The sequence below is a fragment of the Equus asinus genome, chromosome 4 (assembly GCF_041296235.1).
Source record: "Equus asinus isolate D_3611 breed Donkey chromosome 4, EquAss-T2T_v2, whole genome shotgun sequence".
NCBI classification, from domain to species: Eukaryota; Metazoa; Chordata; class Mammalia; order Perissodactyla; family Equidae; genus Equus; species Equus asinus.
Window position 1 is genome coordinate 15,921,140 of NC_091793.1, and position 22,354 is coordinate 15,943,493.

At 54.0% G+C, this 22,354-nt stretch overlaps 1 protein-coding gene across 2 annotated transcripts in view; it reads left to right on the top strand.

Annotated features, from left to right (window-relative positions):
• The window catches only part of CELSR1 (cadherin EGF LAG seven-pass G-type receptor 1), a 150,210-nt gene that overhangs the window by 42,023 nt on the left and 85,833 nt on the right, over window positions 1-22,354 (top strand). For both annotated transcript variants that reach the window (XM_014864366.3, XM_044777684.2), the window contains exon 2: window positions 13,938-14,576. In XM_014864366.3, the coding sequence (XP_014719852.3) occupies window positions 13,938-14,576 (639 nt within the window). The remainder of the gene's footprint in view (window positions 1-13,937; window positions 14,577-22,354) is intronic.

Below are 22,354 nucleotides of genomic sequence, written 5' to 3' on the forward strand. Positions count from 1 at the left end.
GCTCTGGCTCCTCACTGGGCTGTGGGTGGAAAGAAGAGACGATAGGTAAGAACAGTGGTGCAGCTCTTGCGGGTTGCAGATCTCCATGGGGCACGAGAGCCCCTCATCCTGGTTTTACTGATGTGGAAACGGAGGTGTGGGCAGGCTCAAGGACTTGCCCAAGGTCACAGGAAGTGGGTGGCAGAGCAGGATTGTCTCAAGAGCAAGTGTCTTCGAGAGCCAGGTGGAATCTTGGGGCCTTTCGTGACCCAGGGGTCATGTAGTGACACTGTCCTCCTCTATTGACGGAAGCTGTCCCCAGCCCACCCAGATTCAAGAGGGAAGGGACCCAGGTCTCAGCTGTTGGAAGGAGGATGTCAAAGCGTTTGTGGCTGTTTTATTAAACCACCACATTCTTCAGACTCATTGTGCCCCAGACAGAAAACCTCGCCTCCTTCCTGAGTTTCCTGTCTCTGGGAATGGTGTCCCCATTGAAGCCAGAAACCTCGACTCTGCCTCTTTCTCGTAGCGATCGCTCCCCCTTCCACCCTCTATTTTCATTTAAAGAATTTTCATTGTGGTTCTGAACGAATTCAAATATACGAGATAATATAACACACGCGTGTGCAGTGTGAAGGACCACAGACACGTGCGCCGTAGACCCTTCCGTGTCCCTGACGGCCTCTGCGTGCCTCCCCGGTCGCATCCCGCTCCGGCTCCTTCCCTTTTCCCTCTGGTTCCGCGGCACGCGGTGTTAGTTATCAAGAGGACGCTGGCCCACAGCCCTCGTCTGCTTTCCTCAAATCCAGAAGCTCTGAAAACCAGAGTAAGTTTTGCAGAAATTCGTTTGGCGGCAAAACCTGATCCAAACCGATGTGCGGCTGTGGACAGTTTTTATCCTGCTTGGCGCGAACATTCCCACGCGGGGCTGCAGGAAGCTGACGCATTTGGCTGTGGCGTCTGCTGTTAAGTAAGGTGGTATGTGTACCGTGTTACTGTCTTGAATTGAAAAAATTCTGAATTCCAGGACCTTCTGGTCCTGAGGGTTTCAGATAAAGGATTCTGGACCTGTCTTGTTAGTTGTGTCTGTTTCTGGAGTTTGGATAAGTGGTACCATCCTGGATGTCTTCATCCGCGGCCTGCCTCTTTCACTCAGCATCCATGTTGGGGTCCCAAATTGTTGTTGGTTCTTCTCACTCTTGTGTGGTGTTCTATCCAGTGAACACACCTCTCTGTTGATCTGTTCTGCTGCTTGCTGTTCTTGAGTGCATCTCCTGCCCCATGGGGGCGTGACTTCTCCTGGGTCCTGGGTGTGGACCCTGAATAGCATTGCTGGCCATCTGGCATGGGAATGATCCGTGCTCTTAGATACCTCCTGGTGCTTTCCAGAATGATTGGCACAATTTGCATTCCCACCAGCAAAGAACGAGCACTTCTCCTTGCTCCCTCCTTGCCGTCACTTGTTCGTGTCTGGCTTCTTAATTTTTGCCAATCTGGTGGGTGTAAAATGGTATCTCATTGTGGTTTGAATTTGCATTTCTCAGGTTACTAATGATGTTGAGCATCTTTTTATTTGTTTTAGGGTCAGATATGTTCCAGTTTGTGACTTGTCTTGTCATTAATTTTTTAAATCAGGTTCTTTGTAAAGTTCTTCTATTTAATGTCACAATTTGTCATTTTTTCTTTTTACGATTGTTTCATGTGTGTTAAGAAATCCTTATATGCCTCAAGATCGTAAACATGTTTATACGATCTCTTCCAAAATAGATTTTGCCTTTCACATTTAACTCTTTAATTCACTGGAGTTGGGTTTTTTGGTTCCGTGGAGATAGGGATCCAATGTCATTTCGTACTCCATATAGATGGTCTCCAACCGATGATCTCAGGACCGTTTGTGGAGTGGGTCCTCTCTCCCAGTGTCGGCTCTCTGGGGCGCATCCCGCTCTCTCTGCTGTCCGCAGTCCGTTGGTCAGTTTCCTGCCAGCCCTCTGGTTACTGTGGACTCACATCTCAGAGAACCCGGCCCCTCCTGTGTTCTTCAGTAGTGCCCTGGCCATTCTTGGATTCTAGAATCATCATTCAGGTTCTGTGAAGGCCCCTGTGGGGATTTTGATAAGAACGGCAATGAATCTATAAAGCAGTTGGAGTAGAACTGCTGCCCTTTCCATGCTGGCTCTTCCTGTCAGTGAATATGGCGAGGTCTTCATTTCTGTCAACAACAGTTTCTACTTTTATTTATAAAGGGCTTTTATGTCTTTTATTAGATTTATTCTTAAGTGAAGCATATTTTTGCTGCGATTGTAAATGATGCTTTAAAAATTACGTTTTATGAGGCTGGCATAAGGAAATACGTCTGATTTTTCTGTCTCGACCTCCTCTGTAGCCACCTTGCTAAATGCTCTTACGCGTTCTGACAAGTCGTCTGCAGAGCCTCTGGAGTTTTCTGTGTCGACTGTCACACGATATGTGAATAATGATGTTAAATCTTCTTCCTTTCCACTCATTCATTCATTATCCCACTCATTCATTCATTCATTCTCTTGCTGTGCTGCCTTAGGCCTCCAGGACAAGATGGCAGTGGTGAAGTGGGCACCACTAAGTGTGATGTTGGCTGTTGGGCTTTTCTGGAGGCCCTGGATCATTTTAAGGAAGCACCTGTCTCTTCTTTGTTTGCCAAGAGTCTTTCTTTTGAGTGATTGCAGAATTTTCTTGAATCTTTTCCTCTACTTATTGAGATGCAAATAATGCTTTCTTAAAAAAATGTGGTGTTATGCTAACACGTCTTCTAATGTTACATTCCTGAGATAAATCCAATTTGGTCTTGATATGTTGTCTTTTCTATACATTATTAGATGTAGTTTACATTTTCTCCTTTTTGAGAATTGTTGCATTTATGTTTGTGAGTGACTTGGCCCGTAATGTTTCTTTCTTGTGCTCTGCTTGTCTGGTTTTGGCATCAAGGTTACAGTAACCTCGTAGAATGAGGTTTTTTCTTGCTGCTGTAACAAATTACCACAGACTTAGTGCCTTGAGACCCAGATTTCTTCTCTTCAATTGACTAGGTTGGAAGTCCTGCCCGGGCCTCACGAGATGGAGCCGAGGTGTGGGCAGGGCTGCCTTGCTTTCTAGAGGCTCTGGGGGAAACTCTGCTTCCTGGCCTTTTCCAACTTCTAGAGGGGCCCACGTTCCTTGGCTTGTGGCCCCATCTCCATCTTCACAGCCAGCAGGTGGCATCTCTGTGACCCTGCTTCTGTCATCACAGCTCTTTCTCTCACTCTCTGCTCCTGCTTCCTCTTCCATTTTTAAGGACCCTGTGATTACAGGGGGCCATCTGGATAGTCCAGGATAGTTTGCCTGTTTTTAAGGTCAGCGGCAACCCTTTGTCGTGTAGCGTAACGTGCTCACAGGCTCCATCCTCAGGACCAGACCTCTTTTTTTTCAGGGAGGGAAGGCATTATTTTGTCTATGACACATAGCTATGGTGAAAGATTTATGAAAGTGCCAAGTAACAACATGGTCTCCTGCTCCCCCGTCCCCTAGAGTCCCCACCAGGGTGCACGTGTCCTGCCCAGAGGCAGCCTCCGTCTCCTGCTTCTTTTGAACCTCCCAGGAGGCCAAGGAGAGCCTGTGCTGCTCCGGGCATCAGAAGAAGCTTTTCCCAAAGACGAGGCATCTGGTTGAGGTGCACCTGTGTCGTCTGCCCTGCAGGGTGCCAGATGACACTTCCAGAGCCAGGCCCAGATCGCGGTCCCCCAGCAGCCACTGCGGCCTTCCTGTCCTGGAGGCACTGTGGGGCTTAGGGCTAGGAGCGGCTTAACATTTGTCACCAGTGGTTCCCAGAGACAGTCTGAATTTCAGAGGCACTGCTGGCCAGCGTGGGGGTCGAGAGAGGGCCAAACACAAGTCTAGCTTGAAATGTTGGAGAAACAGAAACTTCCAGTATGAAAGGAATCCCAGGGGGCATTCTTAAACCAGCACACGCAGGTGTCTGTACGCAGAACTTCCAGTGCAGGGGAGGCGCGAAGGAGAAATGGCACACGAGTACCCTCGTCTACATTGTACCCGCCCAGAGGGAGGTCGAGGGTCACCTGCTGCTTTGCCCATCCATGGGGCTGGAGGGGGAGCGTGCCTTGGTGACTGCCCAGCTGAGTGGTGGACGGCACTTTTGGAGCCAGAGCCCGGAATGTTCCAGACTGGCACCTGTCTGTCCTGAATCTGCGGGCTGGCGGTGGGCTGCTTGCGAGCAGCCGTGACTGAGGGGCCTTGCGGAGCTCTGAGCAGGGCACCGGGCTCAGCGGCAGCAGGCTGGACTTGGATGTGTGTTTGTCAGAAATCTCCTCTTTATTGCCCACAGTTCTCTTGGACTGACAGCCACTCCTTGACATGTCCGGGGCTGGAAAACATGTGAGTGTCCCTCAGCAGGTGCCCGGGGCCACATTGCCATGCTGTGGGGCATCATTCGGGTCAGAACAAGGCAGGGTGCTCCCTAGTTCTTTTAAATCCATTTTGGGACTTAATCTTTGTCTCAGGGAACTTTGCCCATTTTCCTCGGGTGGAGGCGAGGAAGAGCGAGGCTGGACGGGGTCCCTGTTGGCTCCGCGGGCGGAGGGAAGCCCCAGATGCAGCTGCTGGGAGGCCTGGGGGCCCCGAGCCGGCCTACCAGCTCAGGGTGCTGACCCCCAGGCCCTGCTGCTTCCTGGGTTCCTGGTTCTCACTGAGAGTCTCAAACTGGAATTAGACTGTAGAAACTTTTATGTTGTTGCCTAGAGCAGGACTGTCACCTGCGTGCGATTCTGTCCCTGGCGGACATCTGACAGTGTCTGGGGACATTTTTGGTTGTCACAGCTGGAGGATGGTGGCTAACTGACATTAGCGGGTGGAGGCATCCTGGGCGGCCCCTTGCCGAGAGTGATCCGGCCCCTGAGGTCGGGCGCGCTGCGGTGGAGAAGCCTGCCCTGGAAGCTGAACCTGCTGCACCCTTGCTGTTCTCCTCCTCGTCCTCGCACAGCCCGCATGTCAGGCCTGGCGATAAGCACGCACCCCCAACACGGGGTTTAGTGGGATCGGACTTCTGCATTCCTGTTCGGCAAACGACGCCTGTGTATTGTTCAATCAGTACTTGAAGTAAAACAAAAACCAGAGACAGCAGAGGTTCCTGATGAAACTCACCGCGGTCCCGGTGGAAGGCAGAGGCGGCCGCGTGTGTTCACGGCGGGCATGTGGCCCTCCTGTGTGCGGGGTTTCCTTCGCAGTATTTAGTTTATGGCATCAACGGCTGGCGGTGGCTCAGCTCCACTTGGCATTTTCACGGGGAGAGAGTTCCTTCGATCATCGCCAAGGTCAGAGGTGGCGTCCCAGCTCCTTGAAGTCGAAGGCGGTTCTGTGCTCACAGCAACTGTTCGTCTCCTCTGACTTCATCCACTACTTGGTTTTAGGGAAATTGTTCTTAAGATGCCTTTGAAAATAGTTTTTTCTTCCTTTTGGGTAATCTCCTGCAAAATAAAGCAGGTTTTAATGTGTCAGTCCTTAACTCTTTTTCCCTTTGTTTTTATTGAGGTGATGCTCATGTAACATTAACCGTTTCAAAGCGGACAGTTCAGCGGCATTTGGCACATTCACAGTCTTGTGCAACCACCACCTCTGTCTAGTTCCAAAGCATTTCCCTCGCCCCAGAGAAGCCCCATACCCACCACACAGCCGCTCCCCACTCGCCCCCTCCCTGTGCACTTGGCAGCCACCAGCTTGGTTTCTGTCTCTGTGCGTTCACCTATTCTGGACATGGCACACAATCCTACAGCACGTAGCCTTTTGTGTCTGGCTTCTTTCACTCAGCGTAATGTTTTGAGGTGGATCCATGTTGTAGCCTGTCAGTGCTTCATTTATGGCTGTGTCTGAATAATATTCCTCTGTATGGAGAGACCACGTTTTGTTTATCCATCCTCAGTTGATGGACACTTGGATTTCCCCTTTTTGTTTATTATGAATATCTCTGCTATGAGCATTCAGGTGCAAGTTTTTGTGTGGATATATGTCCTCAATTCTTTGGAATTCCACCTAGGAGTGGGATTCTGGGTCATGTTAATTCTGTGTTTAACTTTTTGAGGAACCAGTCCGTAACTCTTCACTGAGAGTTATCTTGAGAAGAATGCACTTTCTCTGCATCTCAGCCCTCAGCCTCTGTACCCTGCGGTCCGCTGGCCACTTAGAAGCATGAACAAACCCACCTGTTATGATTTCAGCCTTCGAGAAGGTTCCATCCAGCATAGACATGACGAGCTGTGATTTTCACAGGATAATTGATGGTGTGAAATTCTGAATTAGACGTTAACTTCTGCCTTGGGATGGGAGCTTTAGTTTATACATGAAATCAGGAGAGAACATTTCTGAATCCAGGTTATCAAATAATAAGTGTGGGAGTGACATTGAGAAGGAAGTTTTAGATATCTTTGTTGTTTCATTTCTCATGTACTTATGTTTTTATTTATTTATAATTGTAGTAAAATTCACGTAACATAAAAGCCACGATTGTAACCATTTTTAGGTGTGCAGTTCAGTGGCATTCAGTCCATTCACATTGTTGTCATCACCACTGTCCATCTCCAGAACTCTGTCATCAGCTCCCTGAAACTCTGCCCCCATCAGCACTAACTCCCCGTCCCCCGCCACAGCCCCTACACCGGCCGCTCTGCTTTCTGTCTCTGTGCATTTGACTCCTCTAGGGACCTCACATAAGTGCAATTATCCAAGATTTGTCCCTTTGTGACTGGCTTATTTCACTTGGCACAGTGTCCTCGAGGTTCTTCCATGCTGTCACCTGCGTCAGAATGTCTTTCCTTTGCAAGATCTCCTCATTTCTTGTGCCCCCTGAAGTCAGGCATTTTCTACCACGTATGCTGTTTATTTGGCTCACTTGATCCTGATAGCCTGGAGATCTGGTTTCTTCTCCCTGTCCTCCTTGTCTTAGGAAAGAATAATTCCTTGTCATTGCAGAATTTTGTAATTTTGGAGGAGAGGAAGGGTGCTGGGTAAGTAAGTGTGTCTTGGAAACAGAATAATGCAGCAGAATCAAATTGTATACTTTATTTGAATGGTTGTGTATTTGAAACTGTAAAAATTTTTAAGAGGAGCATTAAAATACTCATTATTTACCCATTTATGGGCTTCCCAGTGCCTGCGTGTGCATTTCCATTTGACTCGAGGAGCCATATCCCGGCCGGTGATGACTCAGCTGGAGCCTGCAGCCTGGGCCTGGGGCACCACTTGCAGACTTGGGTTTGTTCTTTCCCACAGGGCTCCTCGAGGTTGTTGCAGTTCCTGGTGAGCAGCTTACATTTCTCACATTGCAGCTAGTTGTCCTGTTTGATTTGCATTGTTAACAGCAGTGGCGGTGATGGGACACGTTGACTGAGTGCTTTCCGTATGCCTGTGGGCGCTGGTCTGGAATTTGTACCCAGTGTCTTGGGTGGCCCTCCCAGCATCCTTGTGGGGGGTGCCCTTGCTCCTGCCCCTGCTTACTGATGGGCCAAGCAAGGTTTGCCCATGTGAACACCTGACCCAGTTATCGGGGAGTGGGGTGTGGGCACAAAGTCAGGCACAGCTGGAGGGGGCTGGGGAAGGGGTGGGGGGGCCTTGACATCATTGGAGGTGAAGGAAGAGTGGGCTGAGGGACTCACATGTCCATATGGGGGTGCATGTTGTGGTCAGGGCCTGGGTGCTGGGGCCCTGCAGGAGTGTGGATGTCCCCCCAAGATAGGGGTCAGGAGAGGAGCACCAACTCCGCATGAGGGAGGCATCGGGGTCCAGGGGCTGGGAGCACGCACCTGGGGAGGGTGGGACTGGGGGCTCTCTTGGGAGGTCAGGAGGGAGCCCTCCTCCCCATTGTCCAGCTGAGATCACAGCATCCATGGGGACAAGGAGGAAGGGGCCTCTGGCTCTGCCCTCTTCACCCACCCGGGACCTGGCAGAGCTGGGCTGGCCCCTTTAGCGCATTGCGAGTTGAGCAAAAGGCAAACGTGCAGACGCGTTGAGGGTGGCGTCTGGGTTTTTGTGTAGTACTTGATGTGCTGCTCACCCTGGTGCTTGCATGGGACTCTCCCTTCTCGGGCCTGAGGGCCCCTCCTCCACACGGGGCAGGAGAAGCTGCATCTTTGCGGGCCGGCGGGCCTGACACCAGCACTTGCCCCTGCTGTCCCCCGAACGCTCGTCACCTTGTTCCTGTGAAGCAAACCCGGATCCCCAGACGTGGCTTCTAGGTTTGGCCTTTGTTGCCCAGAAAGGAGGGAAGCCAGACACCCTCCAGATAGCAGATCAAAACCTCGCACCTGTCTTCTGCCCTCAGTTTGGCCTCAAAACAACAACACACCCCATGGAGGGAGGAACGCAGGGAACCACTTCAAAGTCCCCTGGCTTCGGCCCGAGCAGGCACTCCCTGCCTCTTGTGAGGCCTCGGGAGAGGGCAGCACAAGCGACAGGAGTGCAGCCTTTGTCTCAAACCGGCTGGGCAGCAAACAGCCGCCTGACCGCAGCACTGTGGCCGTGCCAACCAGGCCTGGCAGGGTGTCTGGGATAGGAGCCGGGGTGCCTCCCCCAGACCGTGGTGTGCGTGGGGTGGGGTGATAGACACTCACGGTCAGTGGTCCTGCTCCCTCCTGGTACCAGCTGTGTCTCAGCTGCCAGGGGTCCTGCCTCACTGCGTTGTCTCCAAGTCCCTGGGTGAGAAGTCAGCCTCTGCTCCTCCGTGTCCTCAGCAGACCCTCCCAGGCCGGGACCACGAGCCTCCTGACCCTCCGTCCACCCCATTTCCTGTCGGTGGGTCTTGAACCCGGTGGTTCTGGGCCTGCTGCTTGCTGCCTGAGTGACCTTGGCTGGGTTCTTTGGTCAGCCTCTTTGCGCCTTATTGTCCTCCTCTGTGAAGGACCAGCAGTGGTGCCCCTCATGGGCTGTGACAAGGACTGAAGGGGCAGTACCGGGGAAGGTGTTAGGATGAAGCCACCACGGGCAGCAGTGAGCACCGTCCATCCACAGGCCCAGTCCACGCCGTGAGGACATTTCTCCTGCAGCCAGCCCCAGCTGCCCCACCCAGAGCCCGCGAGGCTGGAGCGTCGGAGGACCTCTGCCCACCTCTATGGCCCTGTCTCCCCACAACAACTGTCTTGCCTGTCCTAGGTGGATTAGTGTCCCCCCGAGTTCCAATCCGCCTGGAGCCTCAGAATGCGGTGTTTTCTGGAGACTGGATCTGCTCAGATGTGACCAAGGTCAGCTTTGAGACGAGGTCATCCTGGATTCGGGTGGGCCCTAATCCAACAGCCAGTGTCCTTTTAAGAGAAGACACAGACACACATGGGGAGAAGGCTGCGTGATGACGAGTCAGAGATTGGAGTGACGAGCCAAAGAACACCAAGGACTGCCAGCGGCCACCAGCACCTGGGGGAGAGCCAGGGAGGAGATTCTTCCCCAAGGCCTCCGGGTGGAACCAGCTCTGCCCCTGCCTTGCTCTCCAACTGCTGGCCTCTCTGCTCTCGGACAGGCTGAGAGGCTGTGTTGCTTAAGCCGCTCAGGCCCCCAGGCTGTGGCGCTCTGTTATGGCAGCCCCAGGACAAACTCCATTCCTCGTTGGAGACCGCCTCCCCGCTGCCTCTGGGGTTGTCCAGGCACCGTGTCCTACAAATGCGGCTCTGTCCTGTGCCCTCTGAGCTCCACTGGCTCCTTGGAGGCCATCGCGTGACCTCTCCCTGCAGTGTCCGAGGCGTGGGCCCGCCACGAGGGACATGATCGTGGACAGTGGTTATACTTTCACCAAAGTCGGAAGGCTGGACAGGCCCCACCCTCCGTGAAGACCTGCGAAGCTCTTCCTGTGCATCGTCTGGGGTTGTGGGCGAGGCACCTGCCAGTGAGCATCCTCCAGCCGCGAGCTCTGCCATCTGTTCTCTTTCCCACTGTGGCTTGGGGACACGGAGGTGACTTATCTTTCCTGAGGAAAGCCGTAGAAATTGCACTTGTGGGGCTCTGCAAGGCTGGCTTGGAGTTGCTGGTTCCAGCACCATTGGTTACAGCCACGGAAGAAACGCCTGGAATGCAGGCTGGGGAGAGCCCTGGGCAAGCTCTGTGTTTTCCAAAATAAAAATAGGCTTTTAACTGATAAACTTAGTGTGTGCTCACACAGAAGAATAGAACAATATAGGAAAGTATAGAGGAGAAAGTAAAAAAAACCCCGAATATCAGCGTGAAAAACAAGGAGAGTCTGAGGAACTGTCGCGGCCTCGAGGAGCTGAGGGGACGTGACGACTAGATGTCATGTGGGCTCCTGGACAGGGTCCTGGGCCAGAGAAAGGACAGTAGGTAAAAGCTAAGGTAATCTGAAGATAGCCGACTTCAGTTAACAATGTATCCATGTTGTTACATTAATTGTAACAAATGTATCACACTAGCATGCTAACACTGGCCGTGCGGAGATATCTGCAGGTCTCTGCACTCTCTTTGCATTTTTTCTACAAATCTAAAACTGTTCTAAAATAAGTTTATTTAAAAACAAATTCAGCGACCCAGACACAGCCACTGTAGACACTGGATGTTTTGCCGTCCTGGCCAATGGCTCTCTGGACTTGTGTACAAACATATTTTTTTGTTTGTGTGAAAAGGTCTCACTTTTTTCCCCTAACATCGTGTTGTCCTGTCTGTTCCAACAACAGTGGAGGTGTGTGTCACCGTTCTGGGTGGCTCCATGGTTGGGACACCCGTTCTTTATTTAGGGGCCCCCTGTGTGGGGGCGGTCAGGTTTGTGCCTGTGGAGGCTCAGAAATCCAGGCCAAACGACTTGAGTACAAAGTAAGTTCATTGTCTCCCAGGACCTGGGGTGTCCAGGGGGGTCCATGGTCTTGAAAGAAATTAATGTAGATTAATAGTAGGGTGCATATTTTGTTTTCAAATCAGGTAGGACCATAAGATGAGGTAAGCGGCGTGGGTTAGTGCTGGAATTAATGTTAGTTAATATTTAATGCTCTTTTCTGGTCATGTTGTCATTTTGCCCCTAAGTGAAGATGTCTGTACCTGGAACGTGGCTCCTTGTTCCTGGGCATTCCTCTGTGCTGTGGCCCCCTGGCCTGCCTGCGGGAAGATCCCAGTGCTGGAGCCCCCATCCCAGCGGGGCAGGTGGGCAGGATGGCCCAGAGCACCCAAGACGGGCTCAGTTTTGACCTTAAAATGAGCATGACGTTTGCGTCCTGGGCCAGAACGAATCTATGTGTGGTTTAAGATTAAAAGGATGTTTCATAAGAACTGCCACCAGGAAACAAACCAACAATATCCTATGTTCCACATTGTTATATTGAGCCTTTGCAAAAAAAAAAAAAAAAACCAACAACAAAAAGATAGAGACATCCACAAAAAAATAACTTACTTGGAAAATTGGAGTCTCTGATGGTGTTTGACCAAATGTCAATCTTGGGGTTAAAGAGGTGCCACTGGAAATCTTCATTCTTCCCTGCCTCCCTCCCTCTCTCCCATGAATGTTTATCCAGCAGCTTCTGAGAGTCAAGAACTGTTCTAGACGCAACAGGTACTGCAGGAACAAGACCTACAGGTTCTCAGTCCTCGTGGACTCACAGAGGGAGAGACAGAGATGAACAAATAGTAATAAAATCAGGCTGTGGCTGCTCCTGTGCGGTAGGAGTAGGGATGTGGCAGAACATGGTCGGGGGGTGAGGAAGGCCCCTCGGATGCGGGACATTCAACTGAGATCTGGATGGGTGATGAGAGCAGTTCTCCAGGCAGAAGACAAGGTGTGCAAAGGCCCTGGGGCAGGAAGAGGGAGCCAGGGTGATAGGGACGTGTCGCTATGATGAGAGGGGAGGGTGATAGGGACAAATCAGGTAGGACCATAAGATGAGGTAAGCGGTGTAGGTTTTATTCTGGGTGCCATTGGGGGTCCCAAGGGAGTAGCAAGATGAGATGGGCAATTTAGAACAACTGCTGTGGCTGCAGTGTGAGGACTATGGTGGAGGGAAACTGAGGGACTTCCAAGTCCAGCCCATCCCAGGGGAGGGGAATCAGTGTTCACTCTTGCTGGGCAGTGGCCTGTGTATAGGGAGGGACAGAGGGGGTGGTGCCATCCTTGAGGCTGTCTGCCACAACACGCTCTGCCATTTTCTTTTCCTTAATTTGTTTTTCCTCGTTATTTATTAGTGATTACCACTGGCCCTTTGTTCAATGAGCTGCAGGTGTGGTCTGGGCCGTCAGCTTTCTGCTCACAGAAGCTGTAGACAGAACCCAGCCCTTACCTGGCAGGCCACTGGGTTTTGTGCCAGCCTTAGAGGTGCCCTCCCCACAGCAAGCTTATACAAATATTATTTTCACTTTCTAAATTCGCCCTGCCAGGTTATCACGAGGACTGGGTGGAACAGTAGCAGCGCGCTAGGGGCCTGACTACCTAAGCCGTGGATGTTATTATTGGAGCGGCAGCCGGGGCCTCCCTCCAGCTATTAAGTGGGGTGATGCTGGTTTTCTCAGAATCTCTCTGATCTCGGGTTTGCTGTGATAGTTAAATAGAGCACCCAAATGTGTTGTGACTTCTGGAGCAGTTATGCTTCTCCGTTGTTTGCACAAGTTATGTGACTCATGGTCCCTCCCAAAGTGGCTTGTGGCTCCCAAGTGCCTGAGAAAAACAGTGCCAGGGTGTGGAATCTTTGATGCTTCTGCTCCCCATTATTTTAAGGGCTCCCTGTAAGCCTTGAGTCTTGGTGGGGACTTTGCTGGGCCAGAGTGACGACAAGGTGGCCTCTGGGTTTTGTCACCTGACTGCATCCTCTCAGTGGTCCCAGGCTTTCTTGCATCTTCTGCAGCTTCCCAGAAGCAAGCGGGAAGGGGTCCCCCCATGGCTCCTGCTTTCTTGGGTGGGCACCCGCCAGGCTGTCGGTTGAAGAGGGGAAGGAGAGATCTTCACCCACTAGGGGCTCACAGGATTGAGGGGGGGTCACTGGCTTACACAGTTGGCTCTGTGCCCCATGGAAACTGGGGGGTGCGCTTGTGGGGGGCCACAGGCAGGGAGCCCGGGCAGGAGGAGCAGGGGGGCAGGATCCATCAGAGCCGTGGGGACACAGAATCTGAGCCAAGCCAGAAGGATGTAAACTGCCAGGTTTCTCTTGGGTCCCATAGCACATTCGAGGCAGGGCCTGGGAGGCAGGTGCAGGCCCCCTGGCTGGGGTGGCTGCACCTGTCACGGATGCCGGGGAGGCTGGTGCTGCTGCCCATGGCCGTCCTGGGGAGAACCCCTGGGGCCAGCCCTTGAAAGATCCTGATTCTGGGCTCAGAACTGATGGTGTGCTCATCTTTATAACCAAAGTATTCCACCCTTTTTGGTCTCAAAATCCTAAGTCCTTCGTTTCATGATTTGCTCATTTGTGTTGGCTAAGCTGCAGCGTCATCTCGTGTGTGTCTTTCTAGAGCAGCATTTGCTGAGTGTCCCTGTGTGCTGGGCATGTAGAGATGAATCAGTCACAGCTTAAGGGAAGAGAAGCCGTCAACACAGCATAGACTAAGGCCACACCTGGGCGGGACCATCCTGGACAACTGTGGGGTCTGAACTGGGCGGGGGGATGGGTGGGATCGGGGTGGGTCTCCTGGGGCCTGAACAGGTACAGAGGTGGTAAAACGGGCTCTCAGTGTCCCTATGTGTCTGCAGCGAAGCATGTGAGGCAAGGGGTCTCTGGGGCAGCGAGGGGCTAGATCGTGGTGGTCGTGGGATGTCCTGCTGAGAGGTTAGGGGTCCACCAGGGACTTCTGAGCGAGACAGACATGATGGGAGCTGTGTTTTGGAAACCAGGTGTGGAGGGGGCTGAGAAGTGGGGGTCAAGGTGGTGGTCACAGGTGGGGCCAACATGGGAAGTGGGGATGCTGTACCCGGGTGGGACCGGGACTCCCATGGGCAGTCATCCGAGTGACCCCACCCTCCTTGTGTGTCACAGATGGCATCCACAGCGTCGTGGCGCTCTGCACCCTGCGGGTCACCATCATCACGGACGACATGCTGACCAACAGCATCACCGTCCGCCTGGAGAACATGTCGCAGGAGAAGTTCCTCTCTCCACTGCTGTCCCTCTTTGTGGAAGGGGTGGCCACGGTGCTGTCCACCACCAAGGACGACGTCTTTGTCTTCAACATCCAGAATGACACGGACGTCAGCTCCAACATCCTGAACGTGACCTTCTCGGCCCTGCTGCCTGGCGGCGTCCGCGGCAAGTTCTTCCCCTCGGAGGACCTGCAGGAGCAGATCTACCTGAACCGGACGCTGCTGACCGCCGTCTCCACGCAGCGCGTGCTGCCCTTCGACGACAACATTTGCCTGCGCGAGCCGTGCGAGAACTACATGAAGTGTGTGTCGGTGCTCAAGTTCGACAGCTCGGCGCCCTTCATCAGCTCCACCACCGTGCTCTTCCGGCCCATCCACCCCATCAACGGCCTGCGGTGCCGCTGCCCACCGGGCTTCACGGGTGACTACTGCGAGACCGAGATCGACCTGTGCTACTCCAGCCCCTGCGGCGCCAACGGCCGGTGCCGCAGCCGCGAGGGCGGCTACACCTGCGAATGTCTGGAGGACTTCACAGGTAGGTGTCGCTCCCCTGGGCCCCGGGGTGGGCGCGGGCGGTGGGGAGGCCCGGTCACTGTGGCTTTGCACGAGGCTCCCAGTTCTCACGTCAGAGGGTTTCCGGTGGCTTCCTCTGTCCATGTCCCTACTGAGGGAAATGGTCAAAGGACAGACGCTGGGCCTGGGTGTCAGCCCCGGGAGCCTGAAATGATTTCACAAGTGGCATCTTCGTAGCCAGCAGGCAGGCAGCTCCGAGGTCTCTATTGACCCCGTGGGACTTGTCACCTCTTTATGAGAATATTAGGAGGAAGATTATAGTGGGAGAGCCACCTGAAAAAATCGACGTGCATGAAATGGCATGTCCTCCTTTTAAGTGGCTTTAAATTTAAAGTACTTCATTCCGGATTTCAAGTTTAATTGGTTGTTGTAAAACCATGTACCTGGGAGAGAAGTCGTGAGCCATTAATCCTTTGGGCCTGGGAAGAGGTTCGTTCCTTCGTGCCTTGTCGTCGCTGTAGAGATCGCTCATCTTCTCCGCCTTGAAGACGCACTCACGCCAAGACATCCTGACTAGTCCCAGAGGAATGGCTCCGAAGGCAGCTCACAGCTGTTTCTGAAAATGAACAGCCCCCCGAGAGCCGTACAGAAACGCACGTTCTGCTTTGGTCTCCTGTCTCCTGTTAGATAATGTGGTGGCCCCTGTGAAAATCCGGTTTACGACGGCCCCGAGTGTGAACCGCCTGTCTTTTGGGGAAGCTGTCTGGGGATTAGGCGGGACTTGGTTTGTACCGGAGGTAGCGCCGGGATGCTTCCATGTGTCCCCGGTTAGCGTGTTTAATGTAAACACCTGAGCAGTCGTCCTCTGCTCTGTGGGACAGCGCAGGTTGATCGAGCTTAGGACTGGGGTTTAGGGTGTTAGCAGGTATTTATCGAGCAGGAAGAGAGAGTCACCCTGGGCACGCAGGGAGAGGAAGGCAGCTGTGCCCGGTGCTTGGCGTCAGGAGAGGAGGAGAGGCCCCCGGAGAGGACCCTGGCAGCTGAGGAGGTGGGGTGCGCCCCGCTGGCCCGTGTGCGCCCCAGCCTGCTTCCAGTCGGGCGGTGCAGCCCCGCGGTGAGAGGGCGCTTGATTGCCTGCTCGTGTTCTCCCCTCCCCTGCCTGTCTGTGGCTGGCTGGCTGTCTGTCCTTCCCGTTGGGTCCAGAGGTCTCTTCCCGCTGTCTTACTGAGTGTTAGTCTTCAATTCCTGGCTGTCCTGGGGCTTGGAGTGGTGGGAGGAAGGCAAAGGAGACCCCCGGCCTGCGAAGCCCACCCTGGGTCGTTGGGATGGGGGCTCCAGGTGTGCCGAGGAGACCTGGCCCGGGCTCCCCTCCCCCAGCCCCACTCTGAGTCCTAGTGGAGCTGTGTACCCTGGGAGCTTCGAGAAGCAGGCAGTGGGACACCCCTTCCTCTCCTTCCCACTTCACACCACTGAGCTGCTGTCGTGGCCTCGTCTGATGTGCTGTGTCCCCAGGCCCCCAGGAAAGGGCCTGATGTACTCCAGGGGGTCAGCCTCTATACGGTCATTTGCTCTCGCCACAAGCATTGAGTGCCTGCTGTATGCCGGGCCAGTGCACACATCAGACCTGCGCCTGCCCAATCGGGTGGGCCACCCAAGGTCATCTGTGCTGGTTGAGACACATGGCGGCAGGGACCTCTTGGGGAGAGCCCCTCACACCCCCAGGCTCTGGCGGCTTTGTCCTGAAGACAGTCGGAAGCCTTGGGTGGGGTCTCACGCGGGTGAGGAGACCAGCTCCACCTCGAGGACGCAGCAGCAGGCCTGCACTGGAGAGATCCAGGATATAAGCTTGGGGCTACATGTGGGCAGGGGAAACCGAGGCCACTAGAGTCCTGTGGACCCCTGGATCCTCTCCAAAGAGCGATTGACCTGTTGAAAACTTGCAAAGTTCTCAAATTTCATTTTCATCACTAGAGTCGTTTCTAGAAAAATAATGACCGGGGAATGGCCCGGTATGTCATCACCAGAAGACGCACTGAAATGTCGTGAGTGGCATGGGACTAATTTGAATGTCTTTGGGACCAAGATTATCATACGAATTTCCCTTGAGATGGGACTGATTCAGACTGATTACTTTTGCCTGGCCCTCCTTCCTCTCTTTCTTCCCTCTTTTCCTTTGAAGCGGGTGCTCTTTGGCTCGGAGGTAATTGAGCTCATTTATTCGCGGTGAAAGCAGCGCTGTCGTCGCCAGGGTTTTATTACTGGCTCCCTGGTAAGCCGAGCCCCGGCCTCGCGGTTGGGAAGTCGGAGGCGGCCGAGGCCCCTGGAAGACCCCGGCTTCCTGTGTTGCGGGACGGGAGACGAGCGAGGGGAAGGAGGCTATCAGTTAATTTCAGGAAAAGCTCAGTGAATTCGATGCTGGAAAAAATACTCCTGTGTTTCTTAAGTCCACTTGGGCCTTAGTGGAGTATCAAGGCCCCAGAAGACGAGGGGTCCCTGGTCCTCGTAGGGAGAAGGCCGTCACCCTTGTCACCACGTGTCCGTGCAAATAAGGCTCTGTGCTGGGGCCGTGGTTGGGGCTGCAGCCGACCCCACCCAGGAGGGATGGGGACACTGGAGGTGCTGACCTTGTGGAGGCGTGTCGGACACTGTCCCAATTTCTTTCTCAACTCAGCAGACGTTACTGAACAACCGCTTTGTGACAAACACGCACCCCGTTTCCCCCGGCTCTCGGCCCCTCAGTTTTACAGTTTGTAAACTGCGTGGTTTTGGTTTCTGTTAAATTCCCCAAGGATGCGGCCCCATTCTTCCTGTCTCCCCACTTCCGTACCTGCCGTCCCTCTGTCATTCCCTCCCTCAGAATCCAGTTCAGTGGCTGCCCCCTGCTCTGAGAAGGTTCTAGAAAGTTTCTGACTTCCTCAGATGGCATCTCTCTGTCTCGCTTGAGCGCCATGTTCACGTGCTGGTTTCTCCGCTCTCATGTTGGGTGTGGTTCACTTATTTCCACGTCCCTTAGGATAACAGCGATTTGCAGCTAATATTTATGGGGCACGTCAATGTGCTGTACTATTCTAGATGATTCTACATGTGTCATCTCAGTAATCCTCACAGCAGCTCTGTGGCCCCATTTTGTAAGTGGCGAGACTGAGGTATGGAACATCAGGGTCTCCAGCCCACTGGTTCTCGCTGAGGGGGGTGATTCTGCCCCTCACGACATCCGACAATATCTGAGGACCCGAGGACATGTTTGTTGTCACAGCTGGGGGTGTGGTGCTAGTGGGTGGAGCCCAGGGATGCTGCTCAGCATCCTACAGCCCACGGGACGGGCCCACAGAGAGCCGTCCTGCCCCCACGTCCATGGAGGAGGAGAAGGAGCCTGGCTGCCCACCGGCTGCGAGGGGTGAGTCAGGATTCGAACCTGGTGTCCTGGCTTCCAAGCTCAGATTCATCTGCCCTGTGAACTCCCCAGGGAGGAATGGCTCGGTGTCCCTATTTACTGGTCCTTTGTCTTCATTTATTTCACAGGCACCTTTTAAAAGTGCCTTGTGTGTGCAGGGCACGAAAGTCTCAAAGTGAGGTGTGATGGGCAACAAAGAGCGGTGTTGCTGAGCAGGCCAGTGGCCCCAGGAAGAGAGTTTCACTCTGCGGTCAGCCTGTTGCCCGAGGGGTTGGCAAGAAACTGCTCCTTCCCGGCAAGACACTGGACCTACTTAAATCCAGGGAGGCCTTAGGACGCGGTTCCAGATCCTGGCCTCTTGGTTCACCCTCTCCCTGATTAAACAGTCTAATCTCGCGTTCCTCGCTGACCTGGCATCGCTCGCTGAGGGGAACTGAGGGCACCGTCGTCCTCGGCTCTGCTGCGGGCCCTTCCCCCACGTCTGCGAGCCCACGAGGCAGGGACGTTGTCATCCAGTTTTAGGAGCACCGAAGTGCAGAGCTGGGTGGGGGCCCAGGGGCCTCCTTCCTGAGCCTGACTCAGCAGGCCTCCTGGGCTGCACAGGCCAGGCTTACACACCCACACTCCCACCCCCGGGCCAGCTCGCCACGTGGTGTCTCCAGCTCAGCAGGGCCAGCACCGGTTCCGGATACACCCCCCCCCCAAACTCCTGCCCCCCCGTCCCTGGGCTCCTCATTTCAGCCCCTTCAGGGCTCACAGAAGATCCCCTCACCCCCCGCGTTTGATCCATCACCCAATCCTGATGGGTCTGCCTTCATGCTCCAGCCTCCTCTCCACTGCTCAGCACGCTGTCATCACCTCGGCAGAGCCTCCTGACCTCTCCCGCCTGCTCCTCCTGCCCCTGTGATCTGCTCTTCAGGGAGACCCCGAGCATCCAGTTAAAATACACAGGATCCCATCCCGCTAACCCTCCCCCGTCCCACTGCCCTAGTGCAGCGTCTCAGGGATCCAGCCTCGCCTGGTCTGACTGTCCTTTTCTCACCTTCTAGAAGCATGCCAGGCTCCTCTTGCTGTGGCCCCTTGCACCTGGAGTGCCCTTTCCCCCAGGCATTCCCCGAATGTCACCTCCCTGTCCCCATTCCTCCATCCTCACCACGGTCCCCTCCCCCATGGCGGTGGTCGGAGGCTGGAATTCGTGTCTGCTTGGTGCTGTCTTCTCCCTCCTTTCTGCAGTGGACGTCCAGTGTCATCTGTCTATTAGTACAGTGCCACACATACAGTAGGCACATAATAAATACTCGTGCAAGGCCGAGGGGATCAGGGGTTAACTGGCTCACTCCTCCACGCAGGCCCCAGAAGATGTCGCAGGGGCGCGACTCCTGCCATGTTGGGCTCACAGTAGCACCTTCACTGCTTTTGTCACTGAGCCGGAGGGATGGGACTCTCCTCCCGTCTCCTTTGTCCCATCCTGGGGGACGCCAGCGTGTGGTTGACTCTGTCCTGCTGGTGTGAGCGCTGGCCGAGCCCCAGCTCGTCTGGTCCTGTTCCTACCACACAATATGTGCTCCCACACGCTCCCGCTCCCCAGTGTGCCCGAGAAGGCTCTACCCCACTCTCGTGTACATATATCTTCTCGCTGTGGAGCATGCAAGGTGATTTATCATCTCAGAGTCACGTCTGCCCACCGGGAACATTACTGAGGAGGCGGCAGCTTTGATGTCACTCGGGAGGGAGAGTCTCCTTGTACCGCTGCACTCTGCGTGTTGCGGGGGAAGGCTGGCGGTGGCCTCGCTTGGACAAAGGCCGTCTGGGCGCCCATCCTGGGTGGCTCCAGCCAAGTCTCCTTTGTTAGGGTCCTGTTTCTTCTTCAGCCCCTGTTTTTAGGCCCCTGGGCCGCTTGTCTGGATTCAGAGGGTGTCTCAGTGAACAGTCCCGCCTCTGTGCACGCAGCTGCCCCCAGGCTCCAGGTGCCCACGCTGCTGGACGCTGCATCGCAACGGATGCTCCTCAGGCGGGATTCAGCCTGGTTTGGGAGTCAGTGGGGCAGTGGCCTCTTAGGATGCTGTGCTTGAGTTGGTGTAACTACCCCAGGGTGGGATGTGACAGTTGTCTTGGGTGAGGGCCTTCCTGGCACGCTGACTGTCCCCATGGTGACCGGGGTCCCCAGGGCTGGGGGCCCTGACTGTCCGTCCCCCATGATGAGCTCCTCATGGTCAGGACATTCTGTGTAGGTTCAAGGCCAGGGAAACTTTTAGTGTAAAAATCTAATCATCTTTTCTGTTCGTGGGAGAAAGTTTAAAATCAATTCTGGCTCTTCTCTGATTCTGTTATAAAACACGCTCATTACTCCAACTCTACGTTTTGTCTTGAATTCTTCTGCCAGAGTAATGGTGTTTCCATCATCCTGTGATACACTAATATACTAAATAAACGGTCCCGAGCCAAAAGCCCTGTGCCTCCATCAGACTGGAAACGCTGCGCGCGTTCTGAGCCGCGCTCTCACGCTGCCGGGCGACGTTCCCCTAATACACGGAGAAGTCAGGTTTGCCAGCACCTCCTGCAATTTACGGGATTAAAGCCCCACTTCGGAATATTCCTCGTCAAGTTGAATTTAGTCCTTAAACCAGAGAGTTAATTATCATCTGAAATAAAAATCATTACCTAGCCTATAATTAAAATCTCAAAGAAAGCAGAAACAGAATCCTTTCTTAGGAAATTGTACTTTTCAGATATTCAGGATTACTTCAAGTTTTTCTCCCTTTAGCACCTTTCCAAGTCTTTCCATTTAGCTCTTTCTACAGATTCCAACCTTTCTCTGGTACATTATCGTGAAGCCAGGGCATTATTGCTTCTGGGTGTCTTCATTTTCCATTAAAATCATATACTGAGAGATCTTGGTGTGGATAAATTTAACCAGGTATCCCCTGTCCTCTTCCATGAAATTCTTTGCCCCAAATGCTGGGGCTTTTGACGGACAGAATTAGCGTCCTCCTCCCATGGTCAGCGTGTGTGTGCACAGCCGGCCGCTGGGGACAAGGATGATCCTCAGATAGACCTGCGTTCCTCCTCGGGGCTTCTGTGACAGCGGACCACAAACTGGGTAGCTTCAAACAACAGAAACAGTTTCTCCCACAGTTCTGGAGCCAGAAGTCCAAGATCTCGGTGTCAACAAGCTCACTTTCCCCCGGGAGGCTCCAGTGGACCACCCTTCCTGCCTCTCCTGGGTTTCGGAGGCCTCAGGTGTTCCTTGGCTCATAGATGTGCCCCTCCAGTCTCTGCTTCTGTCCTCTGACTGCCTTCTCCCTGTGTATATTGTGTCTTTGTCCAAATTCCCCTCTTTTTATAAGGACACTTGTCATTGGTTTAGGACCCACCGTAATCCAGTATAATCTCATTTTAACTTGACCCCAGGACCTATTTCCCAATAAGGTGGCATTCATAGGTACCAGAGGTCAGAACTTGAGCGTGTGATCTGGGAGGACGCAATTCTACTTGCCTCAGGGCTTCCGGTGGTCAGTGGTAGTGACCACTTCTTGTCAACATGCTTGTGGAGCTTCTGCTGAACCAGAGGGTGCTCCTGGGCAGGAGACAGGCTTCTGTGGTTTATTTGCCTTTAGACTTCTGAACACAAGAGCACGGAAGTTCCCCACGTCCCACCCAGCCAGCTTCTCGGAGGTTGGGATAGCTGGGCGCAGGGCCTGCGTCAGCGAGGAGCAAAAGCATACACTGAGATGTCTGACTGTGGCCGGTGAAGTGACCCAAGGACGTGCCACATGCAGTCAGGACCTCCCTGTGATGTCACACCATGCCAGGATGGGGCTCCTGGCTGGGTCCTGCTGGGTCCCCGCAGTGCAGGCTGTGGGCGTCCGGGGCGTGTGCCTGTGGAGAGCAGCTGCTTCTGCAGAAACAGCCAGAATGTGGGCTCCGTGAGAGCAAGGACTGGGCTTCCCCGTTCACCCGTCAGCTGGTGTCCTGCGGCTGCTGTGATGAAGTCCCACAGACGAGTGGCTGAAACAGTACACGTTTCTTCTAAGTCCCTTCTGGAGGCTCTGGGGGACTCTCTCCTTTTCCAGCCTCAGAGGCCGCCTGCACTGCTTGGCTCATGGCCCGGCCTCACCTCACTCCAGCCTCTGCTCTGTCCTCACAGCTCCCACTGCTGACCCTCATGCTCCCCTGTGCCTCTTGAGGACCCTTGTCATCACCTCAGGTCCCCAGTCATCCAGGACAAGCTCCCTGTCTCAGGATCCCTAACTGAACACCCCTGCGAAGTCCCTCTTGCAGTGTGAGGTCACATCCTCACGCTTCGGGGCGTGGGACATGGATGTCCTTGGGGGCTTCCTCATTCTGCTGACCACACTCCCGGCTCCCACCAGTGTCTGGCACCACTTGGCACTCGTAAATATTTG